Consider the following 20,122-nt stretch of genomic DNA (forward strand, 5'->3'; position numbering starts at 1 on the left):
TGTTTTGTGAGATCAAGAGTCACTTATGGTTTGTCTCCCTCCCGATCCCATCTTGTTTCATTTATTCTTCTCGTACCCACTTAAGCCCCCATGTTGCATCACCACTTCCTCATATCAGGGAGATCATATGATAGTTGTCTTTCTCTGCTTGACTTCAGGATAGTGATTCTAAAAGGAAAATCTGATTATGTCAATATCATGACAGTAGTGAGCACCATGATAAGTTCAGTCAAAGCAGTATCACATGGCTCTTGGCTGTCTCTTTGCTCCATTCTTTCTCCATCCCACATCTGAACTCCACGAACAGCCCCGTGGAATTTATTTCCTTTACTCCTCATTTGTGCAAAGCAATCCTTTCCTTGGTACCTTTGCAAAAGCAGCTCCCACTGCCTGAAAACTCACCTCCCTCACTTGTCCCCACAACTCCACCTTCTGGCTTAGCTATGTCTCCTGGTTCTTAAAATCTCAGCTTAATCATTATGACCACATTGATCACAACCAGGAATTGAATGCTTTGTATGTGCCAGGGTGCTATTTTAGGGGCTTGTACACATATCTCATTTAACCTTCACAGCAACATTAGGAGGCAAGTACTTCAGAGAGGAGAATAGCTTAAATGTCACTATCCTCAAAAGCCTCCCATGAGTCCCCTGAATGAATATGTGATGCTAATAGGTACCCAGTAGTACCTTATATTTTCCCCTGTCAAAACACCCACCAAATTCCACCGTAATTCTGTTCTACCTGTCTCTCCCAACAAACTCCAAGCTCCTGGATATAGAAGGTAAAAAGACTATGCTTCAAGTATAGTTATGTTCCCAGCATTTAGGACAATGCCTCTCAAATAAATAGTTTCTGAACAACTGAATTAATTCTCGAGTTATTCAACATTTGAGTGTTTAAACCTACAACAGTTGTGCTTATAAACATTACCAATTACTGTCATTTCTGTCATTGGGAGACCACCTAGCTCATATATTAGTGAAAGGGAAAGAAAATAGGTGTAAACAGACTGATAAACTATTAATGAAAACTATAATGATGGTTGAACATCAACTTTCATTCTCCCACCTGTCTTGACTTCAAATGGATTCCTAAGTGCTTGACTATGTCTCTTGCTTTCCTTTCTCATAATCATTACTCAAGCTTAGACCCTTATACCTTTTGGCTCCACATCTAAGCACCTGTGCATCCATCCATCTGTCCAGCAAGACAGCTGACACTGAGGATACAGAAGTGAGTGAAACTAAGTCCTTCCCCTCAAGACAAAGTCTAATAATTTCCCTCGACTACAGGAAGGGCTCAATAAATGTTCAAACAGGGACAGTGTCTTCTGTATCACCAGGGTGAAACCTGAAAGCTGTCGCTTTTTCTAGGCAAACTCCTTGTACCTTTTTAATTGTAAAAATAACACTGCAACTGTCTCATGACCAGCCAAGTTGATTCTACAAAAGAAAAATCCTGCCTTTTTTTTTTTTTTTTTTTTTTTTTTAAATAGGCTAAGGCTTAACTAACTCTTCCTCCTTGGCTGAGAGTTGAACTTACTTTGAAGAATGTAATTTTGAAACAAATTTGGACACCTGCATGAAGTTCAGGATAAGGGGAAGCAGCACTGGAAGAAACAGAGCTTTCACAATGGATCTGGTAGCCTTGCTCTTCATGTTGAAAGGAAAGGGAGACTAAGAGCAACAAGGAGCCGGGACACATGGCTTCACTCTTCAAGTCTTCAGTTGAGATCCCAGCCCCAGACTGTCTCTCATAATCCACATGTACACCTAGGGAAATCCCACTGCAAAGTACAAGTCCCAGTAACAATTAAGACCAGTTGTGAACACAGGAAGTAATCTCGAGAGCCCAAAATACCTCAACAGGTTCTTTTATGATATCAAAGCAATCACTCCTAAAAACAAGTGGGTCGATCACACATTTGTAATAATAAGCGTACAATCTTAGTTGGAAACTTTTAGTTCCTTTATAAAGTTGTCAAACATCTACAGCTTCCATCATCATGACATCTCCAAAGAAAAGTACAATTTAACATAAAAATTAGGCTATGCCTAAAGGAATTTTTAAACTTTTCAAAAATCTTACTTACTTTTCAAAAAGTAAAATTAAAGTCCCTACACTGTACTACTAAAAGAGGGAACACATATTTCTAAACAAAACAAAGAAAGATGATTATTTTCAGGGTCAAAACTGAGTATTTTCTTTAACAATAAAACTTAAATTGTGCATAAGAACGTTTCAGTGAAATGTAAAACAAATATTTTTCTCCCCTTATTTTCAGCGGTCTTTTCTAATGTTGGTAGGGAGGAAGAGATGAAAAACAAAGAAAAGCCTATTAGGCTGTAACTGAAGATCCAGGAAGGAAAATCTACCTATTAGCTATGATTTCACTCATGGAATTGTGAAATACAGAAACAAACACGTCAATTTACTCATTAGGAGTCAAGTAAGGAGGTAAACTCCTCTCTCAAACTATTTTAGTTTGGATGGTGAATAACAAAGGGAGCTCTCTAAAATGTCAAATCTAGAAAGATACCACCTAGAAATGTGCGACAGTAATTCACAGTGATACTAAAAATAAGGATCAGGTTGCAACATCTATACTCGGGGATGCCGGAGTATCAAAGCATTTCCCTAATCTTCTCATTTTATCAAGTGGATCATAAATTGTGGCATCTTTTTGGAGGAAAAAAAAAGTCTAGGTCACCAGGCCATTTGTTCTTGTAGTGCTCTGGCTGGGGAGATCCAAGTACATATGAAGATCAGTGAAAGCGGGTGGCTAGCACTTTTGCTATCTGTCTGCAGAAGCTTTTAGCACATTTATCAGAAGCCTTACAGTGCTTTTGATATTAGGTCTCTGGGTGTAGCTTTCAAGATCTTTCTTTGTTCCGTTCTTCCTGTCGGTCAAACTGCACCCAACAGGTGGTCTAGAGTGTGAATTTCAAACATGTGCTATTAATATGCCCAAAACTGTTGCTGCAAAGGGGAAAGAAAACCACATTAATTGAATCTCAGCCTGTTCCGACTCATAATGTCACAAATATAGTTTGTACATCTTAAAGCCATACAAAATGATTTATAAAACCATGTGAAAACTTCAGGTGAAAAAAACCCATTAAAATAGGTGCTTTTTCATTGGGGAGGATATGTGCTTTGGTGAGTGCTGTGAAGTGTATAAACCTGGAGATTCACAGACCTGTACCCCTGGGGATAAAAATATATGTTTATAAAAAATAAAAAATAAAAAAAATAGGTGCTATTTATTATTATTAAAAGTAATTATTGTCTTACAACAATTCTCCAACAAAAACTACACACAGAAGTATAAGTCAATGATAACAAAAAAATAAAAATAAAAAATAAAAAAGTTACAATCTCCTTTTCATTTACCCTGGTTTTGCTGTTGGTATATTGATGTTCGCTAGCAATAGTATTACATATGTAGATAACTCATAGTTCAAAATTCCTTTGTAATTATTTTAAAAATATTTTTCTCATAAATGTTTTCTGGGAAGGTCACTATTATTCCCATTTTATAGATGTCGTATGGAAAATAATAACAGCACCTACCTTAATGTGTCACATCAGGAATTCATTAGAGCATCCACACTAAGCACACAGGGTGTTTGGCACATTTCTTATTACGTGCTCAAAGCATGGCAGATATTATCAATATGCACAATATTAACAACTCTATTAAGGTTATCAGAAGTCCATTTAAAATGGGCCAATCTGGTTTGGGTCTTCTTCCAGAACAGGACAGTTCTTCCAAAAAATAAAGATACCACTTCTTATATAACTCACTAGAATTTAAATAAAAACTTGAAACATTAAAAAAAAAAAGAAAGACATCCCTGTTTATATATACTGATCTGTCTGCCTAGAATGCTACTGTCCTCCTCACTCCCAACTCCTAACCACAGGGCTAATTCTTTTTCTTTGGATCTTGGCTTAGATAGTATTTCTTCTAGATTATACTATATATATACTAGGGTGCTCCTCCTACATGCCCCAGTGTGGACACGATGACTAGCTTCTACATCTACTTCCCTGTGACACTCAGGCAGAGATCCCACCTGTGGATCCACTTCATTCTTGGTGCTTAGCACAATGCTAGAACAGAGGAGATGCTCCATAAGTATCTGTGGTATGAGATCTGAAATCAGACCTGTGGGTGTTGGAAGATCAGATTTTCACTGGGCATGACTGCTGAAGAGATAAAACAGCAGCGGGGGGCAGCAGGTGAGGGTGAATGAGATGTGGTATCCTAGAAGAAGAGGGGTTAAAGGCAAGGGCTCTAGAGAAAATCATCTGGGCACCTAAATTCACACCAGCAGTGCCCCCATCCAGATTTGTGGATCCTGGATATTTAGACACCAACCCTGCAGCCTGGGAATGAGAGCCAGGGTGAAGCACACCTGGTCCTGGTCTAAGACTTCTGGGCAGAGTATGAACAACACAGTGCAAGCCAGGGGCTCCTGATGACTGGAATGAAAGAATCCAATCTGCCCGAAGACCCCAGTGGACTTACCAGACAGTTGGGATGTGTGGTGCACGTCTGGCCCAGCACAGCATTGCAATGCTGAGGAAGAAACTTGGAGACTCTGGGCACAGCTGATGGAAAATGAACTGAAATGTTCTGATTTGTTACAGCAGCTGCATCATAGGAAGGGATGACTTTAGAATAGTATCTGACAGCATGGAAGGAATTAAGGGAGAGGGCTTTGCTGGGAATTCGAGTTTTATACACGTCACCAATTGCATTCTCTGAAGTGGAGCTGGACTGACCTTTAATAAAAAAGAAAACAAATATCCATCAGTGTTCACAACTCTGTAACTTGGAATTACTGTATTTGAAATAGTCTTCTATTTCATTTCCTCATGCTTACACTACTCTTACACGCCAATGCTGATGGAAAAACACAGTCAACTTTTAAGTAGTAGCAGTTAGCACAATACACATACTATAAGTCAGCGTTAGTGTGTCATCAGAAGACAGATTTTCGAAGAGCATGAGATCTCTGTATCTTTGTGTGGGTGTGGCTTTCATCATAATCAAAATCATGACCATCCCTATCATCCCTACGAAGCAAGGAAGAATGTTCCAAAGTAGAAGTCTATTCAGTAACAAAGTTTGGTCGATTTTCTATCAATGAAGTGGGTTGTATAATTATATGTCTATACTCTGCATAGTAACTAGGAGGCAGACAAAGATTTTAAAGTATATCCTGAATGTTAGCAATGTAATCTGAAGCAACATTGGGAATACCTGTTTATTTTCTATCAGACATTGATAATAATGAAAGTGAAGAAATTTTATGTCCACTTTGCATACAAATGTATCTAGAATGTTTGTGAAAGGTCATTTCAGCAAATATGGACAGAGATGTATAGAAAGGACAGGTAAAGGTAGCCTAGCAAAGTCTAAACACTGAGCTGGGTTAGCGCTTCTGTGTTACAAAGCCAGATGTGAGCAGACGCCTGGTGACCTCAGGTGTCCATGTCACTTATCAGGCCTTCAATTTACTGACCTAGCTGGTGACAGTGACATTGGAGGACTTAACTGATCTCAACAGTTCCAGTGCTCTTTCAAAAACAATTTGGCAAACTGCATTATGAGCTACAAATGAGCTCACATTCTTGAACTTATTCATTACACATGTCCAGGAATTCAGCCCAAGAAAAAATCCAAAATTAGAAAAATCTATGTATGGGGAAATATTTCCTTTCACTGTATATGTAGAATCACTCTCCCCATAAAACTACAAATACTAAATGTGGCAATTGGAGGGTGGCTGAGATTTTTCTAGAAATTATTTGATAAAACATTAAAACCATTAAAATGGTGGTAAGAGCTATATTAAAGTATATATGACACAGTTTTTTTTTAACAAAATTTTTTTTGTAGATTTTATTTATTTATTTGACAGACAGATCACAAGTAAGCAGAGAAAGAGATGATGAAGCAGGTTCCCCATGGAGCAGAGAACCCAATATGGGGCTCCATCCCAGGACCCTGAGATCATGACATGAGCTGAAGGCAGAAGCTTTAACCCACTGAGCCACCTAGGCACCCCATATGACACAGTGTTAAGTAAAAGAAGGCAACAAAATTGGGTGTCCAATATGAGTACTACTGTAGAAAAATATACATAGAAAAAGACTTGAAGGAAATACATTAAAAATGAACAGTGATTATTTTAGCTGGGCTCGCGAAGGACTAATAATGCTTTCCAAATAGAAAACTGTATATAAATAAAATTAAAATGGGGTGGGGGGAGTCTGACTCAATGACTTTCAAGGTCTTCCCCAGCCTGAACAAGTCTATGATCCTAGTATCTATATGTCTTCCCAGGAGCAGCTGCTTTAGGTGATGAAAACCGAGAGATGCTGGGGCATGGAGAGGCCAGAACCTACCACCGGGAAAACAGTGTTTCAGACTTTCTGCAGAATATAAATAATGAGAACACAGACGTAAGCATTGCATGTCTAAGAAGTAACACTGACAGGCATATATGCCTGTGGCCTGGCCTTTTTCTGATTTAATCTGTGCTGATTTGATCATTCTGGGTGATATTAAGCCACAAATACTTGAAGTAGATTAACCATGGCTCATGGCTATCCTTTTTTGCTTCTTCTCCACTCTGCCCCAGGTCAGAAGGGTCTAAATGGACTAATAAAACACCCTGAATCTTATCTGATTTTTTAAAAAAGATTTTATTTATTTATATGACAGAGACAGACACAGTGAGAGAGGGAACACAAGCAGGGGGAGTTGGAGAGGGAGAAGCAAGTTTCCTGCTGAGCAGGCAGCTCAATTCGGGACTCGATGCCAAGACCTTGGGATCATGACCTGAGCTGAAGGCAGTCACTTAAGGACTGAGCCACCAGGTGCCCCTTATCTGATTTTTAGAACAAGGAGAGCTATGTTCTATTTTTGGCCTCTTTGTCCTTTTGACTTTAGTCACCATCCCTAGTAACATCACTTGTTCCTGTGGCGTTTACTATGTCTACATATCGTGCCCTCTACCACATTATTTCAAATACTATAGGAATCGTATTGTGTTTCTGTGTCTCTCTCTGCTACTAATTCACCAGCTCCATAAGAAGAATGCATCTTGTTTGTCCTTGTGCCCCCACCTTTCAAGCAGGTACATTTGAGCTGAGAACTAAGGGATGAACAGGGAGTTCCCCAGGTAGAGTATGAAAAGGACATCCCCAGTACAGGGAAGGTGCTGAGGTAAGTGAGAAGAATCCCTTCAAGAAGTCTGCAAAAGAGTGACCTCAGACTCGGGCACTGAAAAGATAGGTCACGGTGTCCCGTCATCTAGCATCCAACATGAAGATTAGGAGCTCAGTGCCTTGCTGGTTTCTCAATGAAAAGTAACCGTCAGGAATGAAAAAGGCACAAACTGGTAGCTGTGTTCTTTTACTCTGGCTCTGCTTTTTTGCATCTTCTTATTTCTACAAGTACAGGGGCATGCCCAGACTTTATAACCCAAATAACAAAATGCCTCACAGTGGGTAAATATTTGTTTCAGAAGAAATACTCATCTGATGAAGGTTTCTTGAGTACCAGCTGCAGGCTGGTCAGTGTTCTAGGTACTAGAAATACAGCAAAATGGGCGCCTGGGTGGCTCAGTGGGTTAAGATCAGGTCATGACCTCAGGATCCTGGGATCGAGCCCCGCATCAGGCTCTCTGCTCAGTGGGGAGCCTGCTTCTCCCTCTCCCTACCTCTCAGCCTACTTGTGATCTCTCTCTCTGTCAAATAAATAGATTAAAAAAAGAAAAAAAGAAAGAAAGAAATACAGCAATGAATAAAAGAAGCAAAAACAATTCCCTGCCTTAATGGAGTTGATATCTCTTCTTACGGAGAAGACAGGCTATGAGAACAAATCCAAATAAAGAATATTAGCAGGAAATAAGTGCTATGAAAAAAAATACAGTAGCGAAAGTGGATCATCAGTAACATGCGTTATATGATGCTGTAAAGTACGCAGTTTTGATGGAGCAGTTGAGACTCACTGAGAAGGTGGCATTTAAGCAATTTAAGCAAAGATGTGAAGGAGGAAAAAGGTTGATATGTTAAATGCAGTACATAGTTAGTACTCAATTAGTGTGAGTCCTTCCCTTTCCTTTAGGTTCTATTCATGTAGTAATGTGCTTCTCATCTATCAGAAAGACGAGCTTTTTACTGGACAGTCACATGCAAAAGAAGGAAACTGGATGCCTATCTTACACCATACACAAAAATTAATTTAAAATACATTAAAGACTTAAACATAAAACCTGAAACCATAAAACTCCTAGAAAAAAATAGTGGGTAAGCTCCTTAATGTTGGTCTTGGAAATGATATTTGCAAGTCCTATATCTGATAAGGGGTTAATATCCAAAATATATGAAGAACTACTATAAGTCAATAGCAAAGAAACAAACTGATTTAAACATGGGCAGAGGATCAAAATAGGCATTTTTCCTAAGAAGACATACAAATGGCCAATGGGACATGAAAAGATGCCCAACATCATTAATCACCAAAGAAATATAAATCAAAACCACAAGATATTACCTCACATCTATTAGAATGGCTATCATCAAAAAGACAAGAAATAATCAGTGTTGGTGAGGATATGTACTTGTGCCTCTTGGTGGGAACGTAAATTGATTCAGCAACTATGGAAAACAGTATGGAGGTTCCTAAAAAAATTAAAATAATGCTACTATATGATCCAACAATCCTATCTCTGGGTATTTATCCAAAGAAAATGAAAATGCTAACTCAAAAAGATATAGGCATCTCTATGTTCATGCAGCATTACTGACAAGAGCCAGGAACAACCTAAGTATCCACTGGTGGATAAATGGATAAAGAAAATATGATAGATATAGATATATAAATACATGCACATAAAAAAGAATGAAATCTTGCCATTTATGACAATATAAGTGGACCTTGAGGGCATTATGCTTTGTGAAATCAGTCAGACAGAGAAAGACAAACACTGTATGATCTCATTTATATATAGAATCTCAAAAAATAAACAAACATATCAATATTGAGCTCATAGATACAGAGAACAGACTGGTGGCTGGGGGGCTGGATGAAATGGGTGAAACCAGTCAAAAGGTATAAAACTTGCAGTTACAGAATACAACAGTCATGGTGATAGAGTGTACAGCATGATGATTATAATTAATAATGCTATGCTGCATATTTGAAGGTTGCTAAGAGAGTAGATCTTAAAAGTTATAAGAAAAAATACTGTAATCTTGTTGACAGATGTTCAGCTTATAGTGTTGATCATTTTGCAAGATGTATACATAACAAATCATGTTGTATACCTGAAGCTAATATAATGTTATATGTCAATTATTCCCCAATAAAAAGAAGATGAGCTTTCTGGGAATGATGGTCAATTTTAAGTCCTATTTCTGAAATAAAACCATAAAAATGTCTGTGGCCATCTTTTGTACTTCAAGCAGGTATACCAGAAGGACTCATGGTGTAATTATCTAGTGACACTCCTTTCCCTAGCTACAGCAATGAATGCAGAGGAGTGCAAGGGTGCCCAGGACACCACATAAGCCAAGGATACTACAACCACAAGGGTTTCAGGGGGAGCTCACCTCTCACAGCTTCATCCAAGGAGCCCCCTGAGGCAGGAACAGAGTACACATTCAAGCACTTATTAGTCAGGAATCTGATCCCTCTCACAGGTGAATAAGTGCTTGTCAACACACCATTTTCCCTTAAAAGGACAGGAAAAAAAGCCAAAAAACACCTTATACAATTCTCAAGGAAGACTACATGAACACTGCTGAGTTCAACTGTTCTATCATTCATGTTCTAAATACACAGAGCCTATACTATGAATAATTTTGGCATAAGAACAAATGGTTGAACAGGTACATGATGATAGTTTAGGATGTGGAGGAATGATTTTACAGTTTTTGTTTGTTTATATATTCTAATAAATTAATATAAGAAAGCATTCATTTGGCATGTCACATTTTGTACTAGCAAATTCTTTAAAAACTCCCAACTGAAATAGGTCCCGACGGCTTCAGGGCCCATGACCTCCTGTGACAGAGGAATGCTAGAATGCATCCTGCCTCTGTCCGTCTGCCAGGCATGACCATCACTACTGATAAAGCCTTATTTTAAGATCTTGAGAATTAACAAGAAAAGAAATAAGAGGGAGTCAAATGGTGAAAGGATCATGGGGCTGAGAATATTACATATTTTATCATTGTGACTAAATGACACACAATGGCAATGGGAAAAGTTCACGGATTTTTTTTTTCTTGAGAGACAGAGTGCAGACATGTGGGGAGGTACCGGGGCGGTGGAGGAAGGACAGAGGGAGAGGGAGAGAATCTTAAGCACACTCCATGCCCACCATGGGATCCCACACTGGGCTTGATCTCACAGCCCTGAGATGATGACCTGAGCTGAAATCAAGAGTTGGACGTTTAACCGATTGAGCCACCCAGGAGCCCCAAGTTCACGAATTCATAATAAATACTTGAGTTTTCGTTATGGGAGCGGGGGTTCAGTGCCTGTGTACAATCCCTCTAATGTTTGCATCTGAGAAAACTAACAAGCCAACTTCCAATTCACAAGAGCCCTCATCATACCTTTGTGCCGTGATCGTGCCTGGGAGGGATAGCTGGAGGGACATCTGCTGCTTCTTACAAAACCTCCGATTGCTCTGAAGTATGTCCGTAATCTGAGAGGAGAGAAAGTGCGCAATCTATTTAGACACAGATACTTTTTCATATACACAAACACATATACATTTCTAATTATAAGAAATAAAACTGTGGCTTGAAAGCACTGTGTGTGAGGATAAAATTCAAGGGCTTGGAGTCAAATACCTGGCCCATAACGGCTGGGGGGATTTTCTCCCGGATGTACTTCACATAATCAACTGTTGCCTCAAGAATCGAAGCCGAGTCATTCTTTCTTCCCTTTACATACGGCAACAGAGTACGCAGCTGCTCACAGCAATACTTGATTCGTTCTCTGAGCAGAGAATTGTAGTAAATAAGGAAAAATTAGTCTCATTTTCTACCTTGTACAGAAGGACAAACAAGCCTTGCTCCTGGGTGTGTTTATAGAGGAACTGCCTCCCTCCCCATCTAGTCTCTGTTTCATAGAAAGGCCGTGTTCCCATAAGACAGCAGCCTCTGCAGCCCCTGGAACCACAGCTTCCTGGGGTGTCTGCTCACACTGCTGCCAAGTACAGTGTCTGTGCTGATGGTTGCCCCAGTTCCCTTGCCCCAGGCCTGCTGCACTGTGTGGGATGACCCGGTGCAGGGCACCCTCCCGCAGAGGAGGGAGGGAGTGGCATGCTCTGCATCACTGCTTTTGTGATTCACACTAGAAGCCTAGCGGACAAAGACGAGTCAGGAGATATTCATGTCACTGTGACCTGAACCACATTTCCAACAACAGATCAACTAGCATCTTGTAATTACATGTGTGTTACATGTAATTCTGTGTTCTTAGCCAAAGAAAAATCAGAAAGCTGCTTTCTTCACATGAGGTACAAATAAACCAGTATGCAAATGAGAACATCATTCAGGCTGGTATCTGCCTGATAACCTAAGTCTTTCATAGTTCTGAAGGGAAATGCACTGAAAATGTAAATCTAAGGCTTTGATCTAAGACTTTGGTACCTTCATTTATGCATGTGTTCACTTAACCAACATTATTAATACCTGCTTTTTTCTAAATAGCACCCTGACATATACAGGGTCAAGTGATGGCTCTGTCAATAACCAGTGGGAATTTTTGGCAAGTCACTAAAACTTCTGAACTTCAAAATGGCAATCAATCAATCAATCCTTTTAAAAAACCCAATTTGGGGCACCTGGCTAGCTCAGTTAGTTAAGCATCCAACTCTTGATTTCAATTGGGGTCATGGTCTCAGTGTTGTGGGACCAGATTGCATTGGGCTCCACGCTCCACAGGAAGTCTGCTAGGGGTCCTCTCTTTCCCTCACACCCCATGCAAATGGGGTGTGCACATGCTCTCTCTCTCTAAAAAAAAAAAAATCTAAAAAAAATTCAATTTGAGTGTGTAAACCTGGCAATTCACAGACCTGTACTCCTGAAGCTAATAAGTATATGTTAATTTAAAAAATTTTAAAAAATTAAAAATTATGTTAATTTAAAAAATTAAAAATTATAATAAATAAATAAATAAACCTGATCTGCTACCATAAGGGGAGATACATAGCCTGTGAATAACTCAAATATTCTAGGTCAGTGGTGTTTTAATTGGGCTTTGAGCAGTTTGAGGGTTCTACAGAGGTGTCTCAGGGACTAGTCTAGGAAAAATGGCAACAATTTGACAATATGTATGAAGGGACTTGAAATTTTTATACCCCTTGACATGATACTCGCACTTATAAGGACCTAAAACACAGAATAAACTTTTTGCAAAATTTGCAAAATGATATCCATGATAGCAGTATATTAATAAGAAAAAAACAACATAAACACACAAAATAAAAGGATACATAGGTAAGCTATAGTATACTAACCGTTGAATATTATCTGGCAGTGGAAATGAAAAACTATAAATCTTATTGGGAAAAACAATATTTTATAGGATACAAATATAAAATATAAGGTAGTATATAAAACATGAACATAAACATTAAATAAAGTAAAAATAAAGCATAGAAAAAGACTTGAAAGTGATACCATCAAGTAATAGTTATTTCTGGATGGCTGGGTGACAGAAAATATTATTATTTCCTTTTATTTTTTATATTTCCCAAATATTTGTGCTGGGTGCAAGTCACTTTTTTACTTAAAAAATCATAGTAGATATTTTTTCCAATGTTCATTAGGAAAATGTTCAAACACACAGAAAGACTGAAAGAATTTAGAGTTTTAATTCTTAAAAATTGAAAGAAGACTTTGTGCAGAGAACATGTCTGTATTGCACCTACCTAGAATCTATAATGAACACAGACTGTCCTTGCTTTGTTGTGTATGACTCATCCCACCGGCCACGCATCAATCCATTGTATTATACTGAAGCATTCCAAAGTAAATTGTAAACTTAAGGCACTAACGTCTAAAACATATCATTAGTTAGAATTATTTTATTTTCAAATAAAAGTTACATAAAATACACAAGTCTTCAGGGTACCATTCTGTAAGTTTTGACAACTGCACAAAACTATGTAACAAAAACCCTAATTACCATTATCACAACTCCAGAAAGCTCCTTATGCCCCTTCCCAATCTTATCTTTCAAAAGGGGTAATAAAAGTTTCTGATATTTTCCATCCCCCATGAGTTTCGTTTCTCTTTGAATTTCATATAAATCAAAGCTTACAGCATGTTTTTTGTATGACTTTTTTTTTTTTAAATATTTCATTCATTTACTTGACAGAGATCACAAGTAGGCAGAGAGGCAGGCAAAGAGAGAGGAAGGGAAGCAGGTTCCCTGCCAAGCAGAGAGCCCAATGTGGGGCTCCATCGCAGGACTCTGGGATCAGGAGCCAAGCCGAAGGCAGAGGCCCTAACCCACTGAGCCCCATAGGTGCCCCTATGTACGATTTCTTTCACTAAGCATGATAATTTTGAGATTTGTCCATGTGGCTGTTTGTTATGGCTGTAATATTCCATAATATAAATATACACAGCTTATTATCTTATTCTCTTACTGATAAACACTTCAGCTATTTCCAGGTTTTGGTCATTTATGTAGAAAATTGCTAGATCATTCTGTACATCTTTTGTGAATGTATGTTTTTATTTCTCTGGGAACAAATGTAGGAATAGAATTAATGGGTTAATTTTTTAAATCTATAAGAAACTGGCAGAACTTTTCCCATCATCAACACTCATCAACACTCCCATCATCACTGTATGAGGGTTCCATTTAATATTGTCAGTAGTTTTAATTTTAGCATTTTGGCCTTTCTGAGGAGTATATGGTAGTACCTTATGCTTTAATTTGCATTTCCATGACAAAAAATTATGTTGAGCATTCAGGGTTTTTTTGTTTTGTTTTGTTTTTGGTGCTTATTGGGCCCTTGTATATTTTCCTTTTTGCAATGTCTGTTCAAGTATTTTATCCCCATTTTAACTGGATTGCATCTTTTTGGTATTGAGCTTTAGGAGTTCTGTATTCTCTATAACACCAGAATTTTGTCAGCATATTTGTTTTGCAAATATTTTCTCCCAGTCTATGGTTTGCCTATTTATTTTCTTAGTGGTGTGTTTAGATAGCAAAAGTTTTATATTTTGATGAGTCTAATTCATCTACTCTTTCTTCTATCATTATTGCTTTCTATGTTTAAGGAACAGCTGCCCACCCTCAGCTTGTGAAGATATTCCTACACTTTCTTCTAGAACTTTCCTATCCAATACAGTCCATTAAACTGGTTTATATAAACAAATATAGACATTAATAAATATAAACTAGCTAAAATTAAATAAAATTTAAAATTAACTTCCTGTTACAATAGACACATTTCAAATACCCAACAACTACATATGACTAGCAGCTACTTCAATGGAAAATGACAGATACAGGACAGTCCTAACATTGCAGAAAGTTCTATTAAACAGTGCTGTTTTAGAAGCTTTATAATTTTAGCTTTATAGTATAGATCTTTCTATGCTCCATCTTGAATTAATTTTTATATGGTATGAATAAGGGGTCAAGGTTCACTGTTTTTCCATTTGGATATCCAGATATTCCAACACGATTTATAGAAAAGACTTTCACTTTCCAATAAGTTTGTTCTGGTGATTTACTGAAAATCAAATGAATACAAATGTGTGGATCCAGTATTGGGATATTATATTCCATTGATCTTTTGGTCAACCTTTATGACAGTGACATGCTGGTTACTGTAGCTATATATTATCTTAAAGTCAGTTTCTTCCAGTTTTATTGTACTTTTTCAAGACTGCTTTACTTTAAGTCCTTTTATATTCTAGGTCTTTTTCATTTTTAATCAGATTGCCAATTTTTACCAAAAAAAATCCTACTGGAATTATGATTTATTTTCGAATAAAGTTATATTTCAATTTGGTAAGAACTAACATCTTAAGAATAATGATTCTTTCAATTTGTAGTTATGGTATAATGCATGATTTAGGTTTTCCTTAGTTTTTCACGGCAATATTTTGAGTGATCAATGTATAATCCTTTGTGTCTTTTGCATGTTTTTCCCTAAGTATTATAAGGCTTTTTTGCTCATTTATAAATTAATTATTTTAAATTTTAATTTTCTTTTTTTTTTAAAGATTTTATTTATTTATTTATTTATTTATTTGAAAGAAAGAGAGAGAGAGAGAATGCAAGTGGGGGGAGGAGCAGTAGGGATAGCAGGGGAAAAGAATCTCAAACAGACTTCCTGCTGAGCAGGGAGCCCAGTGCAGGGCTCACTCTCATGACCCTGAGATCATGACCTGAGTCAAAACCAAGAGTCAGACACTTAACGAACTGAGCCACCCAGGTGCCCCTAATTTTCATTTTCTAATTGTTTGTTGCTTATATAGAAAAAAATTAATTTTTGTACATTTATGTCCTGTAACCTTGCTATATTAATCTTTTGGTTCTAGAGGTTGTTTTATAGGTGTCTTAGGACTTCACACACGAACAATGCTATCTATAAATAAGAAAGTTTGGCTTCTTTCTTTCTAATCTGTATTTTTTTTTCTTACTGTGGATTTAATTTATTTTACTTTTTCTAGCTCCTTAAAATGAACTCTTAGGTCATTGATTTTTAGACCTTTTGTCTTTTCTAATATAAGCATTTAAAGCTATAGTGTTTTTCCATAAGCATTGCTTTAGCTGCATCTTGCACATTTTGAAATATTCTCTTCTTACCACCATTCAGTTTGCAATATTTTCTAATTTTTTTGTATGATAGTTTTCTTTTACCCATGGATTATTTAGGAGTACATTTTTAAACTTTCAAATATTTGAGATTTTCCTTTATATCTAATTCTTACTGATTTTTAACTTATCTTCATTGTGGTCAGCAAATATACTCCTGAATTCAACTCTTCTAAATGTATCAAAACATATTATATCCCCCAGCATACGCTTCATCTAAGTGAATGTACCATTTGCCTTTGAAAATAATGTGTATTCTGCTGCAGATGCTGTATGTAATGTTCTATAAATATCTCCTAGATCAAGGTGATTAAAAGTGTTCACAGCTTCTAAATCTTACTGATTTTTGTGTCCAGCTCCTGTATCAATTGCTTAGAGAGGGATGTAAAATCTCCGATAATGCTTACTGATATTTGTATCTTTAATGCTGTGAACTATTGTTATTACATAGTCACACACTATTTGTGACTGTTACATCATTCTGATAAGCCGATTCTTTCATCATTATGAAAAGCTGCCCTTCACTTCAAGTGATACTGGTTGCCTTGAAGTCTACTTTATTTGGTATTAATGTAACCAGTCTGGTCTTCTTATACATGTATTTCACAGTATATATTTTTCTATTTAATTACCTTACTGTGTCTTTAGATTTATAGTAGACAACAGATAGATGGATCTTGGTTTTTTTTTTGCTTGTTTATCCATTCAGACAATCTGTGCTATAAGTTGACTATATGTGGATAATGGTCTACTGTTTTATGACTTTTTTCCCCCTGTAGTTTCTTTGGCTTTTTTGTTCTTCTGTTCATCTTTTCTTGTCTTCTTTTTGAATCATTTTTAAAAGTCAATTTTAATTTGTTTAATGGCTTCAAAGCTGTCTTATGCATATCTCTTTGTTGGTCTAGGGTTGTCCTAGGGATTACAATATATAACTTTTTACAGTCTATCTAGAGTTAAAATTTTATGACATCCCTTAAAATACATGAATGCTGTAATCATGTAAGTACCTTTGCCCCACGCATCCTCCATGCTATAGTTGTCATATGTACTACATCTATATGAACAGTAGATCCCTGAACAACATGGGTTTGAACTGCAAGAGTCCATTTATACACAGATTTTTTTTCAGTAAATACAGTAAAAAACCTTATATGTATCTTATCCTCCTTATGATTTTATTAATAATATTTTATTTTGTTTAGCTTACTTTATTATGAGAATATAGTATGGAATATATATTATATATAATATAAACCATGTGTTAATCAACTGTTCATGTTATTGGTAAGGCTTCTAGTCACTAGAAGGCTTCTAGTAACTAAAAGTTTTGGGGGGAGTCAAAAGTTATACACAAATTTTTGATTGCACAGCTATCAGTGCCCCTAACCCTTGTGTTGTTTAAGAGTCAACTGTATTACCAGTCACATAATGTAATGCTGTAATTTTCACTTTTAACAGTCTGAAGCATTTTATATAAAAATAGAGGAAAAATGTCTGTTTTCTAATATTTATTCACATATTTATCATTTCTGATTCTATTCAGCCTTTCCTAAAGATCCAAGTTTCCATTTGTTATCGTTTCCATTTAGCATAAGAAATATCCTTTAGCTCTCTTACCCTGAAGGTCTGCTGGTGTCAAAATCTCCGAGTCATCTTTTTTGTGAAAGTACCTTATTTCATGATTTACTGTTTGGAAACAATACCTGATGAAGTATGATTTACACAAAGAAGTGGTGGGTGTCAGATATAATAAGTATGGTAGCATACCTAAAAGGCTGATCTATTTCTAATTTATTAATATCTTAAAACCCAAAAGTAGGCTTCTGACAGATTGGGAGCGGTTATGTCTGCTGCTGAGGTTTCTACCACAGATGCAAGAACAAAGCGTTCTCATACTTTCTACCTGTCTGATTGTGGCAGCCAAGCCCGAATGGGAGAATACAGAGGGGGAAAAAACAAGGTAATACAGAAAAAACACAAAGAGAATTTTTGCCACTCAAAAATAACCCTGTAAATAGCAAAGTTACTGTTTTTACTAAAATCAATCAATCAATCAATCTAAAATTTGAGCTAAAAGAAAAAAAAACAATAGTTACAGGTTAAAATGACTGAAAATTATTTACCACTTCTTCAATTAATTTGTAGGGTCTGTTTCCCCTCGCCTTGAATCTCTGCTGGCCTGAGCCTGCTTTAATCAAAAGATGCCCAGTGAAGTGACTACAACAGTTCTAGGACCAGCATTTAGGAAAATGTAACTTCTACACTGGTCTCATTAAACCCTGAGCCATTAGGGAAGATATCTGGCTAGCTTGCTGGAGAGACCATGTGGGGAGGTACTAGGACTACAGGGAAAGAGAGCAACCCATCTATGCCCAACATCTCAACCACCCCCCACCAAGAGACTACTCGTGTGGATGAAGCTGACTGGGCACTCTGGACAGGCGATTTGCCAGCTAAACACCACAGTAAATACCATGTAGAGAAGAACCACAGTATCAAGTTCTACTAAAATTGATAATCCATAAAATTGTAAGATAGGATGAAGAGGCTGTTGTTAGAAGCTACCAAGTTTTAGGGCAAGGTGTTACATAGCAAAAGATAACTGGAAAAATAGCTTAGACTTTGAAGCAAAATAATAAAAATGTGGGTTGATAAGTTATGTAAAAGTAAAATATGTGACAATAACAAAAATAGATGGTAAATAGAAAAATACTATTGTATATTAAGTGTCATAATGTCAAATCAAGGTAGGCTATGGTAAGTTAAGGATGCATATTATAACCCTAGAGCAACATTAAATTATTAATTTTAATTAATTATTAAAAATAATAATTTTAGTTCAAAAGTCAATAGAGGAGATAAAAAGGAAAGCAAAACACACTTGACTAATCCAAAAGAAGGCAGCCAATGAGGGGAAAAAAGGAAAAGAAAACAGATAGAACTAGTGAAAACAAATAGAAAAATCATGAACCTAAAGTCAAACTTAATAAGTAATTATATTATATGTAAATCAAATAAACATTTCAATTGAACAGCAGAGATTGTCAGAATGGGCAAATTAGGATGCCGGGGTGGCTCAGTCATTAAGTGTCTGCCTTGGGCTCAGGTCATGATCCCCGGGTCCTAGGATGGAGCCCCATTTTGGGCTCCCTGCTCAGTGGGAAGCCTGCTTCTCCCTCTCCCACTCCCCCTGCTGGTGTTCCCTTTCTCACTGTGTCTCTCTCTGTCAAATAAATAAATAAAATCTTTAAAAAAATAAAAAAGAATGGGCAAATTAAAAAGAAAAATAAGATTCAACTAGATGCTGTTTACAAGAGGTACTCTTTAAATATAAAGACATGGGCGCCTGGGTGGCTCAGTGGGTTAAGCCGCTGCCTTCGGCTCAGGTCATGATCTCAGAGTCCTGGGATCGAGTCCCGCATCAGGCTCTCTGCTCGGCGGAGAGCCTGCTTCCCTCTCTCTCTCTCTCTGCCTGCCTCTCCATCTACTTGTGATTTCTCTCTGTCAAATAAATAAATAAAATCTTTAAAAAAAAAAATAAATAAATATAAAGACATATTTCAGTTATAAAGAAACATGCTTTCATAAAAAAGCTATATGAATATCAATGTAGATTTTAAGATGCAGTATTAGCATAGATAATTAGAGCTTATCATTTCTTAATGATAAATGGTCGATTCATTAAGAAGACAGGCAACTGGGGCACCTGGGTGGCTCAGTAGGTTAAGCCTCTGCCTTCAGCTCAAGTCATGACTGGGACTGAGCCCTGCATCTGGCTCCCTGCTCAGAGGAGAGTCCCCTCTCCCTTTCCTGCTCAATACTGGAAAATCTCCAAACACTTGGAGATTAAATTACACACTTCTAAATAATCAGTGATCAAGAAAAAAATACAAGGGATATGAGAAAAACATTTTTAACTAAAGGAATTAAAGGATAGTGAAAATCTAATTTATTCAAAAATTTTGAGATGCAGCTAAAGCACTTATAAGAAAAAACTTTTATAAGTAGAAATTTAGAGTTTTAAACACTTTTATTAGAAGAGAAAAGATGGGCACCTGGGTGGCTCAGTTGGTTAAATAAATTTAATTCTAGATGTTAGTTATGAAAATTTTGGATATATGAATAAAAATGGCTTACAATAAAATTTATCATACACATTCTATTTTTAATTTTTTAAAGATTTTATTTATTTATTTGATGACAGAAATCACAAGTAGGCAGAGAGAGAGGAAGGGA

The 20,122-nt window shown here is 36.9% G+C and overlaps 1 protein-coding gene across 1 annotated transcript in view; it reads right to left on the minus strand.

Annotated features, from left to right (window-relative positions):
* Positions 1-2,917: 2,917 nt before the first annotated feature.
* Positions 2,918-20,122, minus strand: part of SOHLH2 (spermatogenesis and oogenesis specific basic helix-loop-helix 2) — a 50,224-nt gene continuing 33,019 nt past the window's right edge. The window contains exons 7-11 of the mRNA XM_082700463.1: positions 10,888-11,035; positions 10,648-10,739; positions 9,637-9,758; positions 4,538-4,794; positions 2,918-2,982 (exon numbers count right to left, since the gene is read on the minus strand). Of these exons, the coding sequence (XP_082556589.1) occupies positions 2,962-2,982; positions 4,538-4,794; positions 9,637-9,758; positions 10,648-10,739; positions 10,888-11,035 (640 nt within the window). The 3' untranslated portion in view covers positions 2,918-2,961. The remainder of the gene's footprint in view (positions 2,983-4,537; positions 4,795-9,636; positions 9,759-10,647; positions 10,740-10,887; positions 11,036-20,122) is intronic.

This window comes from Mustela nivalis, assembly GCF_964662115.1.
Source record: "Mustela nivalis genome assembly, chromosome: 15".
Taxonomy (NCBI): domain Eukaryota; kingdom Metazoa; phylum Chordata; class Mammalia; order Carnivora; family Mustelidae; genus Mustela; species Mustela nivalis.